The following is a 25,366-nucleotide window of genomic DNA, read 5'->3' as shown; positions in this document are numbered from 1 at the left end:
ATCTGCTTTAAAGTGTTAAACCCTAGTTTCCTTCCAACGTATGAGGTTTTATAGTGAAAATGAGAGTTGTACACATATAAATATGTGACCACTGAAATGAGATGATTTCATTTGAATTCTTCATCTTCATGGTTTGTATGCAACAGTAAAACCACAAGTAACCCTCACTTCATTGGTATGCTTTCCTGGACTCTGTAACTTGTGTTAGTTTTCAGTGAGTAAAGTCTGCAAGATTAAGTCCAAACGGTGGTATCTTTGTGTGTTGCTGACATTTAAAACATACATAGTTATACATTTCTAGACCTATTTTACATTTTTCTTCTACATGCAGCCTAAACTAAAGAAATAATGCATATAAAAGGTTTTGCAAGTGTCAGAAGAGGCTGGGTTTTTAACTGTACCAACTTTTGACATTTACTCTTTGGCAAATGACAAAAATCCCACTGCTGTTATGAAACTGGTATGTGTAAATCAGCCACGGAGCTATTGATAGTCCCAGATCTTGAAGGTCTGGTCTTCAAAATGGCCAGCCATCTTCAGCTGTAAGTGAAGTCAAAGAATACTTGGCATGTTTCAATGACTGTAGATCAGGCCCTAATTAAGTTAATTTGAAACCAAAAATGCTACTCTCACAGTCTGCCACTATATTTTTAGGGAGTAATACCTAGTTACGTTTTTTTTATACATGCTCTGTTAATCACTAATAGCTTGTTCTTTTTTAATATCCTATGGAAAATAATGATTCCTATCATATGGAAATCTCCCTATCATGGAAAATATGAAGAGAGATACTGCAGAATGTGGCAGAACTTTCTGCGGTAATCTGTAAAAAAAGTTTTATGAGTTTTTTTCTAAAGCTTGTTACAACAAGCATTGAGCCAACTCTGAATCTCCTCATCTCTGATTTAAAGTCCATCGAGCCATCGTTTTGCTCTGATGAATCTGAATTTTTTAGAACAATTAGTATCAAAGTCTTGGTCATTCTTTAAATATTCACGTTAACATTTAGTCAAAAAAGCAACTGCCATTCTAAACTCCACAGGTGGAAAAACGAGAGGTCTACAACTACAGTAATTTTGCTCCTTTATGTTTTTACATTTGGTGACTTACTTGCAAACTCTATGAAGTATAAAAACATGGCCTTTGAGCTGATATCATCCTCTTTTCACAGAAATTAAATAGCTAGATACTGACTTTCTTTATGTATCCTACTGTGCCTCTTACCGTGGTGCAAATGAACAATACCAATGGCATCAAAACATATTCTGATTGCCAAAGGAATTTAGTATTCTTTAGCTGGGCCGGCCAGAACCCCAGCCTCCCAAATGCAGCATTTCTTAGCCAGGTAGTGAATGGGTACATCACTACTCCATACAACGTGTCTTTGCACCTTGTTGCACTGGCTGAAGAGAAATACCTTTAAAAGGAAAATCTTGAAGTGTAGTTCTTACGTACTGAAAGACAATTGATTGCAGTAAATATTTTGTTTAGTAAGCTGATCAGAACTTCACCCTATGTGCCCAATCCTAAACTTCACTATGAAGGCAAACATCCCAGTGGAAGTGATGGAGGTTTTGCCTGACTAAGGCACTCCAGCAGGGTTAAACATCTGTAATAAGGTAAGACACACAAAAAATCAGAGTTCTGGCAATGATCAAGAAGAGGGGTGGGCTGCAATGAATGGCAAGGATATGACATAAGAAGCGATAGCTTTAGGGGAGCTAAACCAGAATGCACTGAAGCACACACACACACAAAGAAAAAAAACCAACAACAAAAAACCTGCACACTGCAAATGAAAACATTTCTACAGTTTAAGCCTCTTTATGTCATAGCCAAAGTCAATAAATCTACTTTTTGAAAGAAAAGCAGATGAAACTCTGCACCAAAAAGAAAAAAATATACATAGATTAGCAATGTGACTGGCAAACACATCTGAGATGAGGGAAAAAGGCTTACGCAGAGGAATCAGCTTAGCTGCAAAGCGTACTTTATCATGGCAAAGTAAAAAATCAGGAATCAGCCGCAGTGGTGGGAAACCATGTTGTCATACAGCACCTATGCAATCGTATTGTCTGCTACACACTCTTCAAGCATAATAACAAGAGCAGTCATACTAATAAATGGGAAGAACAGGAAATGAAGCAGCCTTGGAAAGCACTGGAGAAAGCTGGAGAAGGATTCACCGGCAGCAAACGCATGCAAACCTAAGGAGGACACACCTTCCTCGGCCGAGGAGGGGGATGTGTCTCTCAGGGGCGTTTCCGCCACAACAGTTACGCTCTCCCTGCTGGATGCCACGCTTGGCACTTTGTCTTCACGACACACTTTAGCCTCCAAACCCGAATCCGACTGACCCTCACGGAGGCCCTTTGCCTGTTCCGAAGGCTCAATGGGCCCGTGCTCTTTCCCCAGTTGCTTCCCAGGAAGAGCAGCAGGTTTCACTTCCACAGCCATCGGACTCTCTACTGGTTCTTCTTCTTGGGGATGGAAAAAGGAGGCGACATCAACACCAACAGTAAACATCAAGCACACAGCTCAACAGAACATAACACTTTCAGCTCTGAACGCTTTATATTTAACCGTGTCAAAGGACTGCTGGTATCCAGCCCATTTTAGACACTGTGGAACTGAATTTTCCTTAGGGAAAAAAGCAAACCAAAACAAAAAACCTGCCTCCCCCAGAGAAGCATGTTTATGCTGTAAGATGAGAGCTGAAAGTGTTTTACAGGTATACCTCTCCCAAAGATGACTGTGGGTCAAATATTCATTGCAAATGGAGATGGTACTGAATGATGGATGGCCCTGATAACACCAGTGCATCAATGAGCTCAAAGTACACTGATATTTTTCTGATAAATGTGCTGTTTAATCCAGTACAAGACATTCAATTGAGGTGGAGGAAGGTATGAGGCATTAATTTCTTTCCACTGACCTTGGCAATACTGACTTCTAAATGCCAGCAACTCAATCTATCACATGGATCCTGGATTTGGCAAAATATTGAGCCACTTCCGTAGTCTTAAGAAGCCTTGTGCATAGCTGATAACTAATGGCTTCGCTAGAATTCAGCCAAGATTCCTACACTGAGCGCGTTTATAAACAGTTTCTCCCTTAGGCTGCCTGACATCTGAACTCTGTATGTGAAAACCACAGATTTAACACATGGACTCTTCATTTTCTTTTCTGTTTCCGCACTAGCCCCCAGGCTCCTCGTCACCAATTAAGTCAAAGAAACCAATGAGTGCAATGTAACTACCTGTTCATCTGAATGTCTGAAATACTCGGCTCAGCCTATGGGCTGTTAGGATCAGTACAGTAGTATCAAGAGCAGTCTTTACTCACGCCATGGCAGAAGAACGATTAGCGAAGTTTCCATTCTGGACTGTACTCCTGCCATAGCTACTCAGACAGAGTATTACTGCGCTCTATTAGTATCCCTTCTGATAAGAAGTTAAGGATTAAGTGTGAAACCTTTGATTCAGCAACATACTTAAGCAGCTGACCAGCAGCCACGCTGCAGTCAACCTGATGACCCCCCTGGGTTTAAAGTGTGTCTCACGCTTAAGGACTTCGCTGAATCAGACTTAGAACAAAGTGGTTTCGAACCTGGAAGTGGCTGTATCCAGCCTCTCGGTATTAAAGTAAAACCTCTTCACAAGGGCTTGATTTTTCTCCAGAGATTGGCCCGGTTAAAACCAGACAATCAACCATCCACTTCAGTTACGGCCTTTAAAAAGTGATTTAAGGAACACAAACACTATTTGAGGCTGAGAAAATATCGCTATGTAAAGTACAACACATTATTAATAACATATCAAAATGTAATTAAGGTTAGATACTATATCTTAAATGAACAGAAGCCAGAAGATTCAGAATCAGAACTGGAGTGATGCCTGAGTGTTACAGGTATATTTACACACGGGCAGATTGTAAAAGCAGGCTGGCAGAACAGCAGGTGTCCAGCTACAAGAGGCCCTGACTTGAATAACTTGCTTTACTTTTCTTTTTCCGATTTTATGTAGTTTTGTATGTGCATCCCGTTGAATTGAAAAATTTTAAGGAAAGCCTCTCATTTTACTCTGAGCAATTTCAGGTATACACCTCCATTTCCTGAGACACTTCACACAATGCCACATGGAAAAGAAGTCAGCATTCCTGTTAGTCACTGAAATGGATTCTCCCTTGATTCCTCAAAAGCCATTTCACTTCTATGTGACCCCCTGATAAAATAATACTCGCTGATGTGCTCAGGCCATAGAAAAAGGGAGTACAGAAATGCAGTAACAGTAAACTTCTTTTTCTCCTTGTTTGCGGTCAGCTGACGCAATGTTAACTGGGTGTATCCACAAAACAACTGCAGATCAAGCATGACCCAATACTGCCTGAAAGTCACCTGCGTATCCTGGGGTAAAACTGATTTCTTTTGCCTGCTGGATGATTAAAGACCTTCCACTGCTATCTTTGGCATAGACATGGGGTTTTTCCCCATTGTGTTAACAACTGACTGACCTCCAGTAACAACCCTTTGGCCTATTTTGCAGACTGTTCTGGCAGTGATTCTCTGACACAAAAAACAAATTAGCTTACACTTCTTTTAACTAGCTGCTCCTTTTGCTTCTGCAATAAGCCAGGCCAGTAGACCAAGAGCCCTGATTTAAGCAGGGACCATGGTTTCACTGACCCCAAAGTTGCATTCATTGCTCATGCTGCAGCTTCACTTTGAGATGGAGAGACTCTGGAGGGGCGTCACTTCCATGCGGGGAGAAAACGCAACTGGGCTTCCCGCCCCGGAAAGCAGAAATCCCAGGCGCACATATAATGGAATGGATGGCAGGTGGGTACAGGGGAAGAGGAACAAAATGGGACCATGCTCAGTTCACCTTCATCATGGCCCAACAAGACCTCTGTGCTCTTCACTGTGGCACTGGGACGTGTACTAGAGCCAGTCCACTCCGAGCTGAACAAAGGGTGTTCATAGTACTCTTCGTCCGAATTGTAGGGCTCATCATCGGGCACAGACACTGAAATGGAGGGGGCCAGGTGTTTACGCCACTCCCTGCTGGCAGCAGCCCCACAGCCTGGGCAGTGCTGTAGCGGTCCCACCTTATCCTCCGCCCCTTCATCTACAAATAGACACACACAGACAAAAACTGCAGGACAGACAGACAAAGAGAAGACAAGACAGGATGGACGCATGCACCAGCAACGCCAGCCACTATGTCATACTGCAGAGCGGATGACATCAGCCAGGCTACAGGTTAATGCAGGATGGAGGAATGAGGCAGCCGTGCATTTTAACACAGGGGCCATGTATGTGGCCTTTCCTACGGTGTTTACTAACATCAGAAACCAACCGTCGAAACAAGTGCATTTCAAAACTATACACTCATTATTTAGAGGAATACATACTGTACACAAACCACATCTCACAACTTGCACTGATACTCAGATGTATTATACAGCTGACTGACTAGTAAAAACCTCTGAAGTATCCCGACACAGTTGTATCCTTCATAGTCATCAGGTGAAGTACTTGAAAGTGTAAGTTTTAAAAAGTCCTTTAATTAAAAAGCAAACCAGCTTACACTTTGGTCAGCGATGGTTTTATTTCTCATCTGTAACTATTTCAAACTTCCCCACTTTCTTCCTTTCCCTATAAATAAGTAACTTGCTAGCTACCTTTTTTCCTGACAAAGGCCCCATAAAGCTGCTCACAGCAATCTCTGTTAGCCCTATATTTTACACTGTTGGTCCTGTTTCTGTGGGTGAACTAGCTCCCACCTCAGTGTTTGCCAATGCTTTGGAATGACAGCTCTATTCACCCGTCGCTGTAGCATCACAGATAATCACATAATCATCTCAGGACTACACCAGCTACTGACAGCTACAGGGAGGGGGAGCTTGGGTTTGGTTTTGCAAGACAAAGAAAAATAATACAGCCCAATAAAAATGATTGGCCTATCATCTGATCCATACAAACCTAACAGGGAGACTTGAGAGCTCGTGTAGGCTAAGGTGCCCTCTCACCACGAATAAAGCTATGAAAAACTAAACATCTAGTACTAGAGAAAACATGTTTAAGCCCATTCTCTGTGTGTGACAACTGGCAGTTTGATGAACCCTACATTCATGGAGTGCCTTCAGCAGCTGCAGCTATCCCACTGGATTTCCTATTAGCTTCAAGAACAAGTCCATGGCCGGTGTCCCTGGTCTTTCTCTAGGCAATTACAACTTAAGGAGTTTCCTCAGAGCTTCCAAAACTTTCCTCTCAGATCCAAAACACTGAGTCAGAAAGCAAGGCTTTTACACAGGCAGCGTAACAGATACTAACCAGGTCTCTGCGTGTGACCCGAAAACAAGACAGCTCATGAATCCTGCTGTAACTACCATTACCCAAGTCTGGGAAATCAATTTTTATCCATCCGTATCATCTGGTGACATATTGTGACCAAACCAATTCCACCTATAAGAGCTCTAAGCTTCTTTCTGGCAAATACAGAAAGTTTTACGTTTCTTTCTATAGCACACCATGACAAGACAACACCTGTGTCTTTAAAAAAAGCACCCTCTGCTTTCCGCAGCAACATGGCAGCACGTGTCCTGTAATGTAATGACATGTATTTCTTCCACCTGGGAAAAGAATACTCTAGTATCAACCCATTCAGGCTCAATCACCACAAAAAGGAAGAAAAATTATTCACCGATGGCAATATTAGTAGCGCCAATATGTTTCATTGTGCTGCAAAAGAAAGATTATCCACGTTTAAGATTCCGTGACAGCCCTGAGGCTGGCCAGGACTGAAGGTATGCTACGTGCACCTACGCACATACACAAATAACACCCATGGAGAGTTTAAGAGAACCGTTCTCACAATTTCTTCCAGGGCACAAAGAGTGCCTGAACCACTGATAGTTAGTTGCTTCGCTCGTGTAGTGGAATCCAAACCCCAGATTCAGGGGTTTATGCATGCTTAAAAGAGGTAGGTGTGGAAAGACAAGCCGGCAGCCTGCCTCTGCCGAGCAGGAAGCTCTGCAGAGCACTGCAATAGGAAATGCTAAACACAGGGCTGAACTTGAGCTTCCCACCTTTCCCTAGTACATAAGAGCCAGCAGCAAGGTTGCAGGGAAGCATCTTGATCCACTTGCAATGCAGAACCTGTGGATTTCTTTTCCATAGAAGCTTCTACAAAATTCAGTGACAGATTTGAGGGGGCTCACGGTTTGCAAAAGGCTGTTACAGGGGGTGAGGACACGTCTCAGGATGCGAGAGACCAGGAACCAACTCCCTCCTAAACCTGGGATTCAAAACTACAGCTCCTGCTTCTTTGCAGGGTGCCCTCACACTGGTCTATGCATTACTGTGGGCAAGAGTGGAAAGGGTTGACGCAGCTGCCATCTCTTCTGCTGGAACTGGGACATTGTGGAGAAAAGAACGGAAGATTGATACGGTCAGAAGCAGAACATGGAAAAGGAGGATGTGCAAAGAGGGAGGTTCTCCTTCCAGCTGTGGGTCATATTTATCCAGGCGCCCTTCAGAAGTAAAATGCATCAACAAGAGTGAAGATGAAACCCCAGGACTTCTCCATACTGATGCAAACAAGGCTGAAAATTCCTTCTTTATAGGCTCTGAATGGATTGTAGGCAAGAAAATACAGGCCCTGCCTCTGCTCCTTAAAACTACAGAAACTGACAACAGTAAAAATTCTTAATACATATTATTGTGATAGTGCAAAATCATTAGGAGTGGAAAGTCTAGTACCGTTTGGGGCTGTTATGTCTGTAGCTATTACAGATTTACATTGTTTATTTATCAGTTTTAATAAAGATATTTTCAAAATTACTGCAGATAATTTCATTACCAGGATAATGATGTCTTTAAAGGAGGATATGCTTTTATTTCGGCAACAAGAAAAATCCTTTCTTTGTTATTTTAGTCCCTTCTAATAGTTCTTTTCCATCTCAAAGCATGGGAAAAATCCCCAATATATTCTAAAGTCCAAGATTAAAATCACTTCTCATAAAGGCTAATTCTGCTTTAGCTTCCAGATATCTTTTGAAAATGCTTTTCAAGAAGTAATTTTCACTGTAATAGATCCATTTTTATAGGACACTTGGTTCCTTTCAGTTTGCAAAATATTCGGTACGTAAAGCTTAACCTGAAATGCCTAGTTCAAAATGGAAGACAGTCCATCAAAGGCATCCTTCTATCTTGTAACATTTAGAAATATTTTTACATGAAGACATTGACCACTGTCAAAAGGCGCCGAGCACAAAAGAAATGCCAAGTTGGCAAGAGAATATCGCATCAGCCCTGCATGACCAGATACAACTGATAATAGGATTAAACGGTGCTAGGGAAAATTTTCGTTTTCAACTATAGTTGAAATAAATTAAATCATTTCAGTAAGGCAAATTAGTTATCTTACCTTCTGCAGCAGTAAAAAGGGACAGGCTCATTTGAACGTTTTTCTGCAGCCAAATGGAAGAAAGAAACCTACATCCACTGACTCCTTTCTCTCATGAAATACACTTGACCCACAAACCTCTCTGTCTTTTCTACCTTTTTTTTTTTTTTTAATTTGTGTTTGCTGCATGGCTGGCCACATCCACCTTTGTCATGTCTACAACAGTGATTTCCTTCCTACTATGACTGAAGGAAGTCTCTTTCACACTGACAAGTGCATTAGGAAAATGTTCTAAGAGAAGGGGGAAAAAAGGAGGTCTGAGGTAGATAGACACACCAAGTGCTCACCTGTTTTGCTCAACAACTGTAGAATTGGGTTAAAATCATAAATTTTATTGTACTGAGCAGACAGACAGACAATGTAAAGGTGCATGAGGATGGATAGCCAGATGGTATAGGGAACCAAAGGTTTAAGCAAGTAAATAAAATTGTGTCAAACCCTACTGAGGCAAACTCTTCTGAATAGGAGCTTTGCCTGAATAAAAATGACAGGTCTGGCTCACTCAAGTCAGCAAAAGCTCAGCTTACCCACAGAAAATAAGGACCACATCTTCTAACCCAGAGCCAAACACTCTGTGTTGTACCATTAACTACATTGAATTGACAACGCTGATATTTTGGGAAAAAGCAACACAATATACTTCTAGTGAAAGTTTTTTCAAGAAGTTCCTTCTGTTCATCAACCAGTTCTACTATGAGTTCCACTTTCAGAGCTGGACATAAACAAGAAGCTTCCACCAGAATACATTAATGACTCAGCACATCATTTCTGTCCATACTTCCCTTACAAACCTACACTTTCAGGATTTATACAGGCCATCTGCTCTGAAAAATGAATTGTTGAATCAAAATCTTGTCATGGAAAAGTCTCTTTTGACTAACGTTAAAGGAAATTATTTGAATGTTTTTAAAAACCGTGGCATTGTGTAAATCATCAAAATGTCTCCCAAACACTGACCTTTCAGTCCTTGCAACCACCCCTGCAGGGTAGGTAAGTAACTGCTATTATATTGACTCAATTCTACATGCAAGGAAGGAGAAAAACAACGATGTTAAGTGACTTGCTGAGTCATATGCGCAGCTGGGAACAGCACAGTTTGGTAGTTCATAACAACCTGGAGTTGTGTAGTGTTTTGCCACCTTCTTGTGCTAATACAACTAGCAAAATGGTTTCCATTTACTTAGGGGGCAATCTACAACCTCCTGTCAATTAATCAATATCAGTACTTTATAAAACCCTAAAATACATGTAAATAATACTGCTGATACAAACAGTATGCAAAGCTAATCCTCAACTAAGGATGTATGATGTAAGAACCTTGACATTGGCCTGAAGCAGAAGAACAAGCCCTTTACTGTGATATGAAAAATCAAAAAGCATACGCTGAACTAGTTAAGTGAACTATATATCAAAAAATAGTGGTAAAACCCTGGTAACAATTCTAAAAGCTTTTGCTAATGCCCTACTAGCTTCCTTTTCAGTTAGTAGTTTTGATTGCCACGACCTCTGGGTGATGAGTCTAGGAACTCTTGTACTATTTTTTTTAAACAAACAATGTGCAGATGGTTTTTTTTAAAAAACAACAATCAATTAATCGAATTTTTTTGTATTTGTTACTAACCACATCCAGTAGGTATTTCCAGTACAGTGGACTGACAAATGTTGTTGTTAACACAGCCTGTAATTGCATTATCTCAAAAATGACCGCAGGATGGAAGATGCCTAATTGCAGTGTCCTGATAAAGTGAGAGTCAGACTATGTGAGCGCATGAAATAGGAGCCGTCCACTTGCAAAATTAATAGAGGCTCTGTGTTAAAATACCAACAAAGTTTGTTCAGCAGATGATAAGAAATTATTTTCATGCACTTATTTAACAAAAAGAAAGAAAAAATGCTAAAAGAAAATCCAAGAAGGAAATAAATGGACACATGAAAATGCTGTTGACATGGCCGAGTTCAACTGCCAGTCCCCTGGAGATCCTGACCCCAAATCCTTCCCTCATAACCACATGGTATGGCTCCGTTTTAACACGGCTGTCTCCCTGTACTGATGGCCTTGATGCAGCATCGTCTTCTGTTGAACAAAGCACTGACACACACGCTTACCGTTGTGACAACTTCCCGGGGCTTTAGGCCTCTGCTTAAAATTAAGCCAACGCTAAGTTCTTTGCTGGAGGGGATTTTAGCAGGAGGAAAATGTAGTGATCGTGGGCTACTGAAACTGAACATTCATGGTGCCGAACAGAGCAGAAATTCGCTTTGTGAGACTAGAATTTGACTCCTGCACCCTGTGTACAGAACCCCCAATACACGTAGGCATTGAAGCATGAATTACAGGTTGAAGACCAAAGAAATGATCCAACTCTGAATCTCCTTGCTTTCATGCATTTAAGATTCCAAAAACAAAGCTAATGGTAATTAAAAAAAGCAGCCAAACAAATCTGAAGAAAATAAAGATGACCCATACTGAATCATAGTTTTGGTGACCACGCTGGGACAGCAGACATCTTGGTTCATATTGCGTTTAACAGACAAAAAGGTGAGCATCACCATCTTTTTTTCTTTAATATGGATGTACTTAACACACCCTGTCCGTTACCTCTGTGCGTGTGTGTCTACCTCATCCATGCACTGCAGCTGGTTTGCAGATGGGGAGTTATTGCTGGGGAATGCCTTATCTTTCCACATGAAGCTGCAGAAAGTATCTCCATTTTCTGATTCCCGCATCCTTTAGATTCATGTCTCATCCCTCTGCTGACAGCTGCGCACAGCAACGTCCAGGAGACCCTTACCTTCCTCCAGAGCTCCAGTCTGCTCGGAAGCTGGCGACGGAGGCGGGGAAGGAGGCAGGTTGGCTGACTCTTCGACTGCTAGAAATCAAACAGTGAAAACGAGATACAGCAATTAATTCCTGGGAGACTGATGCTTGATACAAGCTGCAGTCAGCCCGTTCTGCCCAGCTGGGAGAATTATTTGATGAGGACTTGTGCCTAGTGGGTTTTCAGATAGACCCTTTCAGAATACATGGATTTTTAAAGTTATAATAGGATTTTTTTTTTTTTCAGATGGTATGAATTGGTTTCAGAATTCTGGTCATAGAGTACAATACAAAAATCAAGTACAAAATTATCTTTTAAAACAGCATTGCCACTTAGAAAACCTCAGTCACCCAAAGCAACAACAATAAAGCATCTGAGCGTGAGAGATTTTATAAATTCTCGCTGACTCTCAGAAACTAGCATCCAATCTCTTCAATTTACCTTGAGTACATGAACAAAAAACATTCTGCATGCTTTTTTTTTTTCTTCTGCTGAGTTCAAGGTTAATCACAGAATACATGCAAATATTGCTTGTCTAAATACAAAAGCATAGGGAACTTATGTCAGCCATGACATAACAGTGATTCAGCTGAGCAAGGCGCAGTGAAATCTTAGCTGCACTTAGACCAGGATTTTACATTCATTCCCAGTCACAAGACTAGATGCTGAAACCAGATGATGTTTTTTCAATTATTTCAATTCAACTATGATGAAATCCTAAACAAACTGCTTCTTAAATGAACTCAGCACAACCTCTGCATCTGATTTCATACCAAGCACTTTGAGAATTTTTTTCTTTAAAAACAGATCCGTCACTGGGGCTTAACCAATGTTTTTTCTAAAAAAAAAAAAAAAAAAGAAGTAACAAATCTGTTTTAACAGATCTGTCTTATAAACAGCACCTCTCAACGGGCAGATCTCAGCTTCTGATTCAGGGCTTCTTCCCAAGCACAGAAAGGCGAGTTTCAAAGGCCCAGCAGAATTTGCCAGGCCTCCTCCTGTTGATTTCCATGTGGTTTGGAAGAGGCCCTTATGTGACTTGTCCTTAAGATGTGCCGTCCAGGGACAGAGTATTTATGGCTTCATCACAATGCCATTCTCCCCGCACATAAATACTTAACAGTCACTGACCACAGGAACTGTAACACCGACAGTTGCTAACTAAAGACACACTTCTCAAAATATTTTTAAAATGTCTTATCTAAGTACATGGAACTGAATACCCGCTTTGCCTCACCCAGGCCCCAGTGAAGCAGTCTGTGCTTAAATATGTATGAAGTGTTTTGCAGAACTGGGGTCTTCCATGTAAAACTGAGTCTCTGTAAAGAAGGGAATTACTAAGCAACACATCTCCCTGCTGCAGTTCAAAGTTAGTTCAATGAAGCAAAAGATCTTGGGAACCAAATTTCCAACAAATATTCTAAATTACTCATTGACTTTAATTCATTCCTAAGCAGGGTCCAGCCACTGTAACAAACAAAGCAGAGTGCCTGTGGGGAAAATACCACAAGGCATTATTTTGATTTGATCACAACATACGTGCGCTCAGCAGAACTTATCCTGGGGCAGGCGTGCAAGACTTGCCCTACCTCAGGACGCAGTACGGCTTTTCTCCAGCCTTTGGTGTACATGTTTTGAGCTACTGTGGAAGTTTCCTGGCAGGGAGGAAGCACTATAGGTACGAATGGCTCTATACTTACTATTTTTTTTTAATATATATACACACACACACACACACTTGTATTTCAGAGAGACATTTCACAAAGGAGCCAGCAGGAGGATGGGGGCACAGCATGGACCAGTGGCAGTGGTACCATTCCCAGTCTGGACCGCTGGTATTTGCTTCTACCACATGTAACTCCCTCTCCCACAATCCCCCCTCACCCTGCCCGGCTCCTAACCCCTCTCCCACCCTCCGCCGGTGTGCCCCATTCCTCTCTGCTTCCTGCTGAGGTGCTGCTCCTCCATCGTCTTGAGTAGCTACCACCCAACCACCGTATCTTTTTATACGCCTCTCCTCTAATCTTTGCCTCTTCAGACATTAATCTTTCTCTCTCACGCCGTAGATGGCTGAACGCAAAGAGGCTCCGAGCGCTGCTGGGTCCCACCAACCACGACGACAAAGCCACTACCACCAATTACATTCCCAGCTGCGCCGCTCAGCAGTCAGAGAGCAGGTGGAGAACCGCTGTGAGCGCCGACAGTGCACGAGGCAGTCACAGGGCCGTGAAGAACCGGGGCAACACCGATACCGCTACTGTTACCTGGTTACTGCTGTTAAGTGCTGCTGTTCCTGCAGCACTTATCCAGAGGTGCTGCAGTTTACCCGTGACCATAACCTATGCGAATACACAGCTGTAACTGTTTTTTGTAAGATACATACACGTAACATTTGCAGACACCAGGATACTTTGAACATTCTTCTCGTTTTACCTAAAGGTAGTGGTCCAGGCTGATCTTTGTGCTGGGCTTCTTTTTCCTGTTCGCCTTTCAGGACTGCTACAGCTTCGGCTGTTACTACTTGTACTATCCTCGCAGACACTTCTTCTGTGGCAGCAGCAAGGTTAGGAAAAACAAAGAAAGGTATGCTAATGAGAATGATGTTTTAAAATTATAAAGATTAGCTTAAACAATAAAAAATGGAGGCTGAATTAATCCATTTTTAAAAGGTAATCTTCTTTCCTGAAATATAAGCAAATCATTAAAAATAAAATAGAAGGACTAGATATTCCAAAGATCTCCGTGGAAAACGCTGAGTACTTATAAAAACCAGGACCCCAGCCTTTACAGTAAGATGCACTAAGCATCATTATTAAATGCTCTTTCTGTTAGGGACAATGTGCAGCAGCCTCAAGACTTTAGGATGATCATTCATTAAATGCCTAGAAATTTTTTTGCAGCTACTGTTTTGCAAACAGGGGCAGAATAGCCAGCTGAGTAATGGCATTCTTGACATTTAATGTATGGAGTTAGCTGCATTCTTACATGTGCTTTGGATGATATTTCCTCCTCATCAGCACACAGTTAGTAGGCATTAAAGGCACTTCCCAGACAGACATCTGTGCTGATGAGGGACTTGAAAAAGAAGGACCAAATAATATTTCTGTATGATTAAAATGTATACTTTGTCCTCCTCACCCCTTTTAAGACTGCAACACAAAGCTTTATTTAAACAATAGGTCTGAATATCATGCAGAGGATAACATTTGTTCGGTGGGATGTGCTCTCAGGCCCTGGTCTCGGACACAGGCTTGGCTCCCGGCCGCTCGCTCTCGCTGTGCTCGGCGCAGGGGCTCGCGTGGAGCCGGCTGCGGCACTGCACGCGTGACAGACCCGGGTGCCGCAGGACCCGTGCTTTGCTCTTCCCCATGGCCCTCAGCGTGTGGCATGCCCGAGAGGGGCTGAGGAACCGGGTGCTCTGGCGAGCGGAGGGTGGCGTGGGACCACTCAAGGAGCACCTACTTCCAAACTGAGGAATTGTGTCTCATCTCGACTCTAGACCCGCTCAAAGGTGCAGTGAAACGTCATCAGGCACACAACTGCATGTGGAAGTAACCAGAGAGGTTTCCTGCACCTTTGATTTAGCAAATCAAGGACTTAGGGGTTGGTCCAGCAGAACCATCTACAAAAGAATTCAAAGAAACGGGGCTTCCTTTTCTTATCTGTGCATTAGCCCACTCTCCCTTACTCATTAATCAACATATTGCTCCCTCTCGTAGCCAAACCCCTTCACTCTCCAGCTATTTCTGAGTGCTGGCTGAGAGTTGTTTCACACGCAGGGTGCCGGGACCCGGCACGGAGCTGAGCCCTAGGGAAGGCAAACGCTGCACGGCGGCAGGCCCGCCAGCTGCACGGCTGGGCACGCACCTGAAACGAGAGCAAGAATTTCAGTGTTCTCCACCCCTCGCGTGGAGACAGAGGTTTCTAATGGCAGACGGCAATACACGCTGCTCCTGCCAGGAGACACTCGCAGAGCCCCCATTAATCACCATCCCGAGGGCAGAAATAAAAGCTCTCTGCTCAGCCATTACTGCGTCCTTCAGGCTGGGAAGGAAAAGTATATTTAAATCAATGCCCTACATGTAACTTTACAGCAAGCACCCTAACAAGGGACGCTGTCCATTAGATTAATAATGATGATTTCTCCTCACAGTTAGTACTCTTACAGAATTCCTTTGTACTTTTAATGTAAAGTTATTCCTCTTCATTTGTCCTTTAGAAAAGCTGATTTTTTTCTCCCAAAAAGCATAGATGTGAGTTACTTGACTTTCACAGTCACGTTTGTCTAAAAACAAAGTGCTACGTTAATCTCTCTTTTGCACAAACTATGTAATGAGATATTACAAAAACCCACCCACTGGCAAAGAACATTCATAATTGTTAGTATTTATATCTTACAATTCACTTCCCTCCTGACTGGTCGCCAGGAGGGCAGTGACTGCAATAGTTTTATTGGCTGAGTGGATGGATGAATATGTCAGAACAACTACCAAGTCACGAAAAAATAAGCTAATTTAAAAAACTGTTAGCCCAAGAATACATGAGTATAAACTTGCCAAGGATAAATTCAGCCTAGAAATCTGAAGACGCTGCTTTCCTACTGTCAGGGGTGTGAAGTTCTGGCAGTCTTTCCCATAGCAGGAAACAACTCAACTGGTTTTGAGATGGAGCTCAACACATTTATGAAAGGGACTGCATATGACACAGATGCCCGTATTAGCAAGAGACTGCGAATGGCAGCTCTAGCTCTCCACCCCTCTATTCAACAACGTGCCCCTAGTACAAGATGAAGCTCCACTTTGTTGTTAAGCAGATCGAATCGAACACCATAACCCCATAAATCAAGTCATGCATGTGGCTAGTCCTACGGACCAAAGAACAGGGATATTGATTTAAACCCCATCAATCTTCCCAGCTGCCTTTCAGGGGCCTGCACCTCAAATTTCTCCTGCTTCCACGCCCGCTGGATGCTGGTGGTGCTTCTGGGCACCTCTTGGTCCCTTCCTCTTGTGAGAAACATGGAACAGACACCTCACAGACCTCCCAGACTGTGACGTGGTGCTGCTGCAGAGCAACGGGCTGGACACAAACGGTCCCTTGGAATCATTACAGGTCCTGACAATTCCCGGTGGTGTGAGGCAGACGCAGACTGCAAAGCACAAGCGACATTGGAGAAAACTGGGAGAATGAACCTGCGGCGTGGCCCATCCTCTTCCTGCAGACACGTGCTGCCCTCTCCCACGCCACGCCATGCAGCCGGCGTGCTGCAGCACCTTGCGTGGGTGGGACATGCGGGTAGGAAACGAACCGCTCTTCCATAAAGTGTCCTTTGGTACTTGGTATATCCCTGTTCGGATTCTGCTCTTTCAGAACAGGAAAGAGCATTGCCCCGACAGCTTTGGTGAGCATGGAGAACGGCACAGAGCTTCGCAGAGCACCACAGCTCCAGAAGACCCCACGCCGATTGCCACCACCACTTCACACCTGGAGGATGTGACACGTGAACCTTCTGTCAAAATTTCCATGAATCTACTAATCACAACACTACTGACAAAAGTAACGTCATCAAGTCTGTACTGTTAGCTCAGGTGAACAAATCAAGACTCAATTAGGACAGGCTGTTAGAAGAATCAATCTCTTAAGCGTGTTTTCACATGAAAATTTTAAGAAAAGGCTCCAATTAATTTTTCAGATATACAATATGCAAATGTATACCAGATTTAGTACCTTAGAGCATATCCAAAGAAAACCCACTCGGTCACCTGCTCTCCATCACCCAAGGTACTGCAAGCCTCCGCCCAGCAAGGTAAGACAAATCCCTATTAAAAATGGTCTCCTTTGTTATTTATACTTGTTCGCATCCAGCCTGGTTCTGGGGTGCAAATGGGCTCTCCAAGGCTAGAAGACAGCTCCCACCCTCTCAGCTCTCTTCCTGATTTAATTTGCTTGGGACAAAGATTATGTTGCTGGGGGGTGATGTGGCTGGGGGTAAAAGGTTGCCTCCTGGAAAATGGAAATTTCAATTTCAGGCTATGCAAAATAAGTAAATAAAAATACAAATGGCCTCTGGGTTTTGGGTTGGTGGGGTTTTTTTTGTTTGGCTGGCTTTTTTTAATCAAGAAAGGCTCACTTCTGAACACTCTGTTGATGGATATTTTGGGTGACACAGTAGGCACAGGCAGTTCGCCAAAAGAGCAGTGCTTTTGCTATACATGACTGCTGCAAAAGGACAGACATTTTTGTACTAATGGACACTATAAATAGCAGATCCAATGGGTAAGTCAAATCCTCACAGGGCAGCTATTGAGACTCTTCATAGTCTCCTTATGGTTCAGTTAAAGTTCAAGGAAGCCTAATGATAAAGAACAAAAAAAGAAAAAGGAGACTTAGCCAACCTGGATGCCAGGCAAATTCTTCACAGCCTAAAAGCTCTGGATTCATTAGAGATAGCTTTGCTTGTAGAGATTTATTTTCCCTCTCTTTAAGCAGGTAGGCATTCTCTGACTCTACTTTGTGCCACAGAAATGGCACTAACAAATGACAAGTAACACCAAATATATGTTTCTTAAAGGCAAAAGGACCTTGGCTTCATGTAAGACTCCAGCACGACGACGAACAGCAACATGGCTTTCCTTGCGTTTTGTAGAGAGCAAAATGCTGCTCCTTTTTACCCAGATGTCAGCTGCTCCTGGTACAGGACACAGACTGAGTCTCCCAGTTTGATTTCAGGGAATGTGGTACCCAGAAGTACAGGTGGTCCTCGAACGTGATGTCCGTAACGGAGAGGAGCCATTGTGAAAGATCCTCAGCAGGAGCTTTCAAAAGCCCCCTGACAACGAGCAGGCTGAGCCCAGAGGCCAGCAGCTAACACACGGGGACGGTGACTCTGCCGCTCCCGGAGGGCTGTCACTTCAGACCAAGCTCCGACGGGGCTGTCAGGTCAAGTCTGCCCAGTTGCTACTGGTGCCACGGCTGCTCTCCGGCAGGAACAGAGGACCCTGCCCTGCTGAGAGGGCAGGCACCTGTCTTGGGCACTACACTTATTTAAACCAAAGTTAAAACTCAACAGAGTAAGCACTCTCTGCTCCTGGCTTTGGAAGTCTGCCCAATTCTTCTACAAACCCCAGCCCTCAGCATACCGAATCAGGACATCTGGAACCCCCCTGCCCCACAGGTAACTCAGGGACACAAACCCTTCCAGAGTACTGGGATGCACAGGGGATGCTGAACCAGCTGCTGATGGCATGGGGAGCTACAGCCTTTCCTCCTTGCTGGATTTAGAAGGCCTGGTGCCTCCAAAAGCTGCTGCCCTCCTCCTAAGCACACCCAAGGGCACACCAGCTGCCCAGTCCCCCCCCGGCTTGCTCTGGCACCGACGTGTGAACTGCAGCAGGCGTCACCCAGACACCCGAGAGAGCCCCCCTTCACTGGCAGAGACACAACCAGGGGCCGTTAAGCGAGGCTACATGCCAAAGCATGGCTACAGCAGAGCCAAAGATCTGGGATCAGATCAGTACAAGGCCAAGAGGACATTTCAAAGCCCTCCTTCATTTCTTGTTGATGCTGCTGCGGTTGTCAATGGACTGCAGATGTCTTCACTGGCACCTGAATCCATTACCTACGTTATTTTCATTTCCCAGGAAGCCTTTCCAGGCCATTAAGTTTTTTAACAGACAGGTTTACCAGCCCCAGAGACAGATGTATGGATGGTGGCAAGAGTCTTTAAAAAAGGTGTCTGAGCTTTCACCAAATATTTCCAGAAAACCGTTAGAAATAATTGGCAACTATAATGGCAAGAGCAAAAATTAGATCTGTGACACATCTCCGCAGTGATGTGTGGTGTCTGCTCCTTTGTGCCTTTTTTAATGGTTTTCCTTCAGACTCAGGCACTTTTTCCCTTTCTCTCCCAACCTACCACAACCTCAGGCTCAATCCGCTGAGGAGCTGAGTTTGCTGTGAACACCACTTCCTAGGTGAAACTGCTCAGGCTTCGGGTATTTGCTTCTGACAGCCCTCATCCAGCAGTACCTTTTTTCTCCTTCTCTCTCCCCCCTACCCCTCCGTGCAATGCTGTGTTATTATTCTGAGGATTGTTTTTGGCAGGAGACACCTCCTATGGGCAGGGCTCAGGGCACCCTCCTGCCTCGCAGGTACGTGCCGCGGCGTGCCGCAGGGATCCCGCCGAGGCTGGTACAGCTGGTACAGCTCTCCCCGGGGAACAGCCGGCTCACCACCTCACGTAACAGTGTCAGTGGTTTCTCAGGCCAGAGCTGCCCCAGCCAGACCAGAGTTTGTCTCCCCAGCTCTTCTCCTCCTTCCCCGACTGCAGTCGCCTGTGTTCCATTACTGCCATTCGGCCAGTTCGCCCAGCCCACCTATCTATCACTTCTTCCCACCTGAGCACCCGTTTCACAGCAACAGGGACAGCTCCTCCTACAAAAAAAAGCACTTCACGTCCCCACAATTTTACCGGGACACTCTTCCCAGGCTGGAGCAGCACCACGCCCGGCTCGTTCTAGCAACAGCCCTGTCTGGGACCACCACGGTGGCAGCGGATCCCGAGTTTGCCGTAGCCACGGAAGATGCCATCTGCTCTCTGTAAAGCAGAACTTGTTGAAGGCATAAACAAAGTTTAACGTGCTGGAACCGCACAGCACACAAATGCTCCAGGAGAAAACCGAAGGAAAGGGATGATAGGAAGGAGGGACGGAGAGGAGGAGACTGAAAACTGTGTCAAAACTTCACATGAGTTCACAATGTCACCCCTCAGACACCTACCAAGAAAATTAACAGTGAGCTCGGTTAAAGCAAAGGGTAATTAACGCTCCTGGAGCACTGAGGCTAAAACAGGGATAAAGAAAGATGCAAACAGATGGAAAGGATAAAATAATATGTTTCATTAATTTTGCTACATTTTAGGGAAGGAACACAGGCAGAGCACAGCAAAAGGATTAGCTACATGTGTGCTCGCAGAATTGGGAAAACAAAGCAATTTCAGCCAAAATGTGCCTGTCAAAATCCCCAGTGGGGTGCAGAGCAGTTTCCAAGGTAACCAGCACTAATTGTTGGCACAGTGGAATCGAGTCAACAAGAAAAGCACAGAGCAACCTGCACTGCTTAGTGAGGCAAAATAATCCCAAATATATTTCTGCAGAAAGGAGAGATACAAAGTGGCTATTTGCCATCTTTGACGGTTTGAAAAGCAAAGAGGACCTATGGATTTCCCCCCGCCGGGTACCGCAATTCCGAGTGCAGCAGGACTGCAAACCAAATAGCTATTCGATTTGTTTAGAGGCATTAGCCAGTCCCCTAAGGACAGGTCCTGAATTCGCGCTCAGCTCTCCGGGAAGCTGGTGGACGACTCTCGTTTCAGTCAAGACTGCTGAAACGCTGGGGAAAAAAGACCTGGGCTTCACCCGGTGACGTTTCTCATGGAAAAACCAAAGAAACACCTTGGACTTCATCACTGGGATCGTGACAACTCTAAGCGCTGCCTTTTGCACTCGGGTTAAAAGAGAAATGCACAGCAGCAATCAAAGCAGGATGAATAAGTTATACAAAACCCAAATAATGCCAACAGATTAGTGCTTGCGATTGAAGAAAAAAAGCAGTAACATAGCTTTACAGAATTCAAATATTTGCTCTCACATGGCTTTCGTGAGTGTAAATATTTTGCTGTAAGTAGGTCCTTGATCTGGATGTTGGCAATATCAACAGTAATTGGCAGGAGATATGAAGGCAAATAATGGGAACATCAGCTTTTAAATTAAATGAAACCACAACACAACTGACAAGTATCATTTCCCTAATAAACTCGTTGACTTTAAGCTACTGTAGCATCAATGAGGATAGCGACAGATTAATTTAATCACCAGGACTTATGAGCTAACCAACTGAACAGGTTAGAAAAGGCTTGTGTTTTGGGAAAGGGCGAGCTTTGACTGTTCAATGCATTGAACCCCAAAGGTATGAACATCCAGACTACCTTTGGGGAAAGATGTATTGCAGTGACTATGTGAGAAAAGCAGGTACAGGGGAGCTACAGCTGGATATCTGACACAGCAGCTTCACACCCTGGTGAGCCCCACCGCAAACGGCTTACGGCTCCATGTTTGGGGTACTTCAGGTATTCAACAGCCCCTCCTACCTTCTCCTTAAACTCAAGACTGTAAATCTGAATCACTGTTATCCAGCTCCTTCACATATCTGCTTTATAGCAGAGTAAATCTGCTGCAAAACTGGTGTCCTGGCTGCAGCTGAGCTGTGTCGGAGCGGTTGTGCTCTGGAACGCACAGGAGGCCGGAGGGTGGCTTTCCCGTGCGCCCCCGGCCGCTCTGCAGCGTCCGGGGAAGGAAGCAGCAGCCTGGGCTGCCTGTCCTCGGACTGCTTCCGCACGTTCTGCGTGTGCTTCGTCTCCACGGCATTCTCCTGAACTCCACTGCATTCTCCTGATCTCTTTGGACAGGCAGTCCAAACCTCAAGGTACACAAGTGGCAAAATCCAAAGCGACTCGTGCTCGGCGGCAGGGGCAATTCAGAGAGCTCCCGTGAGCCCTCTCCTCCGGCTCCCCAGCACACCCCGCAGCCCCAGCACCAGGCGGGGGCCTCTGCCACGCTGTCTAACCGCTGTAAGACAAAACACCAAGGGACCAGTCCCCGCACCCCCCGCCTTGAAATGAGAAAGTCTGTTAAAAAGGAGTCATACAAATGTCGGTACAATAAAGCAATGCTTTAAAAATGAGCCCTCATTACTGCAAATACTTCCTCCCTGTGCATCCCCCTGAGTCGTGTCTTAAGCCTACTGCCTGGAACAAAATATTTTCTGCTGTCAGCATTTCCCAGCCAAGTCAGAGGTGGGAAAAGCTAATCGGTTCTGGTTTGTGTGACGCGCTGGCAAGACAATTTACAGCTAACATGCAATACTGAAGCAGACAACCCCAGACCCTCAGCCAGGGCACTGGAAGGCAGGTCCCACTGCCTTTCCTAGGACTTGGTATCAGCTAAAAACATCACCTGCACGACGAAGCAGCTATATCTATCTATCTTTAAAACATGGACTCCTTAGGACTGACACAGAAGAAACCACTTTGGCTTCAAAACAAAGAACCAGATCCTTAATCCTTTGAGGGTCAGTAAATACATGTAACAGGTAACTCACTTTTAAATCAGCATTTGTTTTGAACTTCAGTTCATGTTAAGATTTTAAATAAACAGACTTTTAAGAACTAATTCTCTTTTAATATAAATGGGAGAACAGCCCATAGAAGTCAACAGAGCTTCAGCCACCTACAGTAGGAGATGACATGTCTCTTAAAGTTCATTTTTAGCTCCTCTTGGGCTGATTTTAAACACTTTTTACAGTGTTTCCTGTGATCTTTTTACAGAAGAATTCAAAGTGTGCTACACGAACTCTGCTGAATTTAAGTTTAAAATTAACATTGACCCGTGCACACGTTGTGTGAGATCTCCAGTCGTGCCTGGTCAGAAGGACTGAAAATCATTCTGTCAATGCAACAGAATTTTGGTTCACCCCGTCAGGGGATGAGGTGACACATAAAACGCAGCAACACCCTAGGGTGCCCTGTCACCCGAGGGCTCACAGGCTGCCAGCCCAGCCCTGCTTAACCGGCTAGCTCTGCAACGCAGCGACAGCCGCTCGGCCCATCTCTCCCCAGCTCTGCTCCCCAGCCTCGCCCCGCGCCTCCACCAAGCCGGACGTCCTTCTCCCGCCGACTGTGAGGAACGGTGTCGCGTACTTAAAAACGAGCGTGTGAGTGCTCCCCCGGACAGGCGGAGCGGAACAGGTCCCGTGTCACACACAAATTAACCACGTCCCGCAGAGGTGGTGACGTGGGCGGATTTTCAGAGCAGCTCTCAGCCCCGCTCAGCAGTTCTGCCACCGCTCCCCCTCCGTCCCGGCACTGCCCCAGCGGGAGGGAGCCTCGTCTCTGCCGGGTCACCGCCTCTGACCAGGACCCGTCCCCGACCGCTCCGGCGGCCTGCTCCCACCCGCTGCCTGCCCACCCTTGGAGACTACTGGCCCACACCTCTAAGTGTGCCAAGCGATTAGGAAGAGAACTGCGCACCTGCTCTCGCAGAAGGAAGGCGCGAGAGGTGCAGATAAAAGCCCTCGGTACACCTTCTGAACTACCTCTTGCAGTTTCTCTGCCAGACCTGTCTTCTCTGGGCACTTAACCACCTGCAAGCTTCTGCAGCCACGGTGATGGGGACCATCAGGGTGCTGCGGGGAGAGCTGAGACCAGGGTTGGGTCTGCAGCCACTGGGGGAGGTCTGCATCCAAAGGCTCTCAAGTGTACAGAAAATGAGAAGCGGCTGTGGAAATTCAAGGTCACAGAGGAGCTACGCTGGATGGCTGGGACAAAGCCAGGAGTACACAGAGAACAAGAAAGAAAGGAAAAAAAAAGCCAGAGGCAACGCAAGTGAGAAAAGAGGAAAAGAAGGAAGAGCTGACAGAGCAATTTTTTAGGAGGACAATATAATCTTAGATAGAGAGAAAGGATGACAGTGGAAGGAAAGAGAAAGCAACTCCTGGGCAGGAACAGCTAAGGATTAGTTCCCTTTGCAGCTCACCAACAACCTGTGCAGGCTGCGTTACCCTGGCTTTGGCACGTACTCTGAATTTGGGGTAAAAAGCAGTAGTCACAGCTGAAGCCTTTTCTTCTCTCATATGTGGTGCAAGGCTATGGATGAAAACAGTCTGGGTACGTCAGCAAGACTGCCACCTCTACACCGCACTGGCAGCTGATACTTCTGCTCTTCTTTATTAACTTATCTGTCTCGCCAGATGCACGGGCTGCATGGACGGAGAACCAGGCTGTAAATTAGTTTTATCATAACTGCCATAGGCAGTTATGGGTTGCTGGGAGCTGTACCAAACTGATCATATATCACTATGAATTAGTCTCAAGGAAAGAAATAGGAACAAAAAAGTGAAATACCTGGGGTTTATTTTCCCCTCCCGAAGTATATAGTGCCTCCAGGTGGAACTGATTTCCATGAAGTATTCCATCTACTCAGCCCTGAGCGAAAATGACTCTCTGGGAAGCAGCTAACAGGTTTCCCTGCCTTGGAGATAATGGTATCTCACAGTTATTTTCCATATACTGCATGCAACTAAAATTAAAGTATTAAAGTTTTGACCAGGTATTTTCCAGGAGAAGGGCTCACTCACAGCTGGGGTGCCTTGAGTTTCCTGCACTTTTTGCATGTCATGAAGAATGCCTCAGTAATAACAAAAGCCCCAAAACCAACCAAGACTGCATTTCTAAACCATCACCGCAGAATGGGTTTTCCAAGCACCACTGACTCCACTCTGCAGTCGGTCTGTGAAACAGCACAGGAAAACGTAAATGTTTTGCTCAGCATCTCCCAAGGAACAAATGACAGAGTCAAAACCAGCACGTCGCCCTCTCACTTTGAGTCTTGCCTTTGAATTTCCACATCAACATTGTCACATCTGCTACGGACACGCACTGGATCATCAGTGCTCATCTGCCAGCTAATGCCAGCCGCTTTATACCGACTTCCATCCCTTCGGCTGGCAAAGGCAAGCAAACCTGTATTAATGATCATTATAAGGATTTAATTTAAAGTGAGCCGTTAATCTACCAGTAGCGACTCCATAAAATGGAAAAACCAAAACCAAAACACCAGTACATGTCAGGTTTTGCTGTCCTTACTCGGGATATGAATATAGCATGAGAAGAGATGCTTTCTCTATACTGTAACCTCACAGACTAAAACAGCAGGGAAGACAAAGACAGGGGGTTTGTCCCTGGCTTCTTTCTAATCTTTCCTGTGAGTTCCCTGCTCAAATTAAAACCCAGAGTGCCTTTGCTTTCCAATTTTAATACAGAATAGCTCATCAGGGTTAGTCAAACCAAGAAATTTGCATATATATCTCTCTCACACGTGTATTTTGCACTGTAAATATGCCCCAGAGTAGTATTTCCTTTTCATTTCCATGAAAGTCGTGCCTCTGTGAGGACAGCAGAGTGAGGTCCCCATCGCAAAGCGCTCCCAGTCTCTCTCCCCATCTACCCTGTCTCTCTTAACCTTG

General features: G+C 44.8%; 1 protein-coding gene across 9 annotated transcripts in view; it reads right to left on the bottom strand.

Moving 5' to 3' along the window:
• Positions 1-25,366, bottom strand: part of MAP2 (microtubule associated protein 2) — a 232,972-nt gene that overhangs the window by 36,015 nt on the left and 171,591 nt on the right. For 8 of the 9 annotated variants that reach the window (XM_075153709.1, XM_075153708.1, XM_075153711.1 and 5 more), the window contains 2 exons: positions 13,721-13,834; positions 11,261-11,338 (listed from right to left, as the gene is read on the bottom strand). In XM_075153709.1, coding sequence (XP_075009810.1) covers positions 11,261-11,338; positions 13,721-13,834 — 192 coding nt within the window. Of the gene's footprint in view, positions 1-2,222; positions 2,481-11,260; positions 11,339-13,720; positions 13,835-25,366 lie in introns of all 9 variants that reach the window. The other variant, XM_075153705.1, reaches the window with a different exon arrangement.

The sequence above is a fragment of the Calonectris borealis genome, chromosome 6 (genome assembly GCF_964195595.1).
Source record: "Calonectris borealis chromosome 6, bCalBor7.hap1.2, whole genome shotgun sequence".
Classification (NCBI taxonomy): domain Eukaryota; kingdom Metazoa; phylum Chordata; class Aves; order Procellariiformes; family Procellariidae; genus Calonectris; species Calonectris borealis.
Note: the sequence above shows the minus strand (reverse complement) of the source record. Positions and strands in the feature narration are given on the sequence as shown.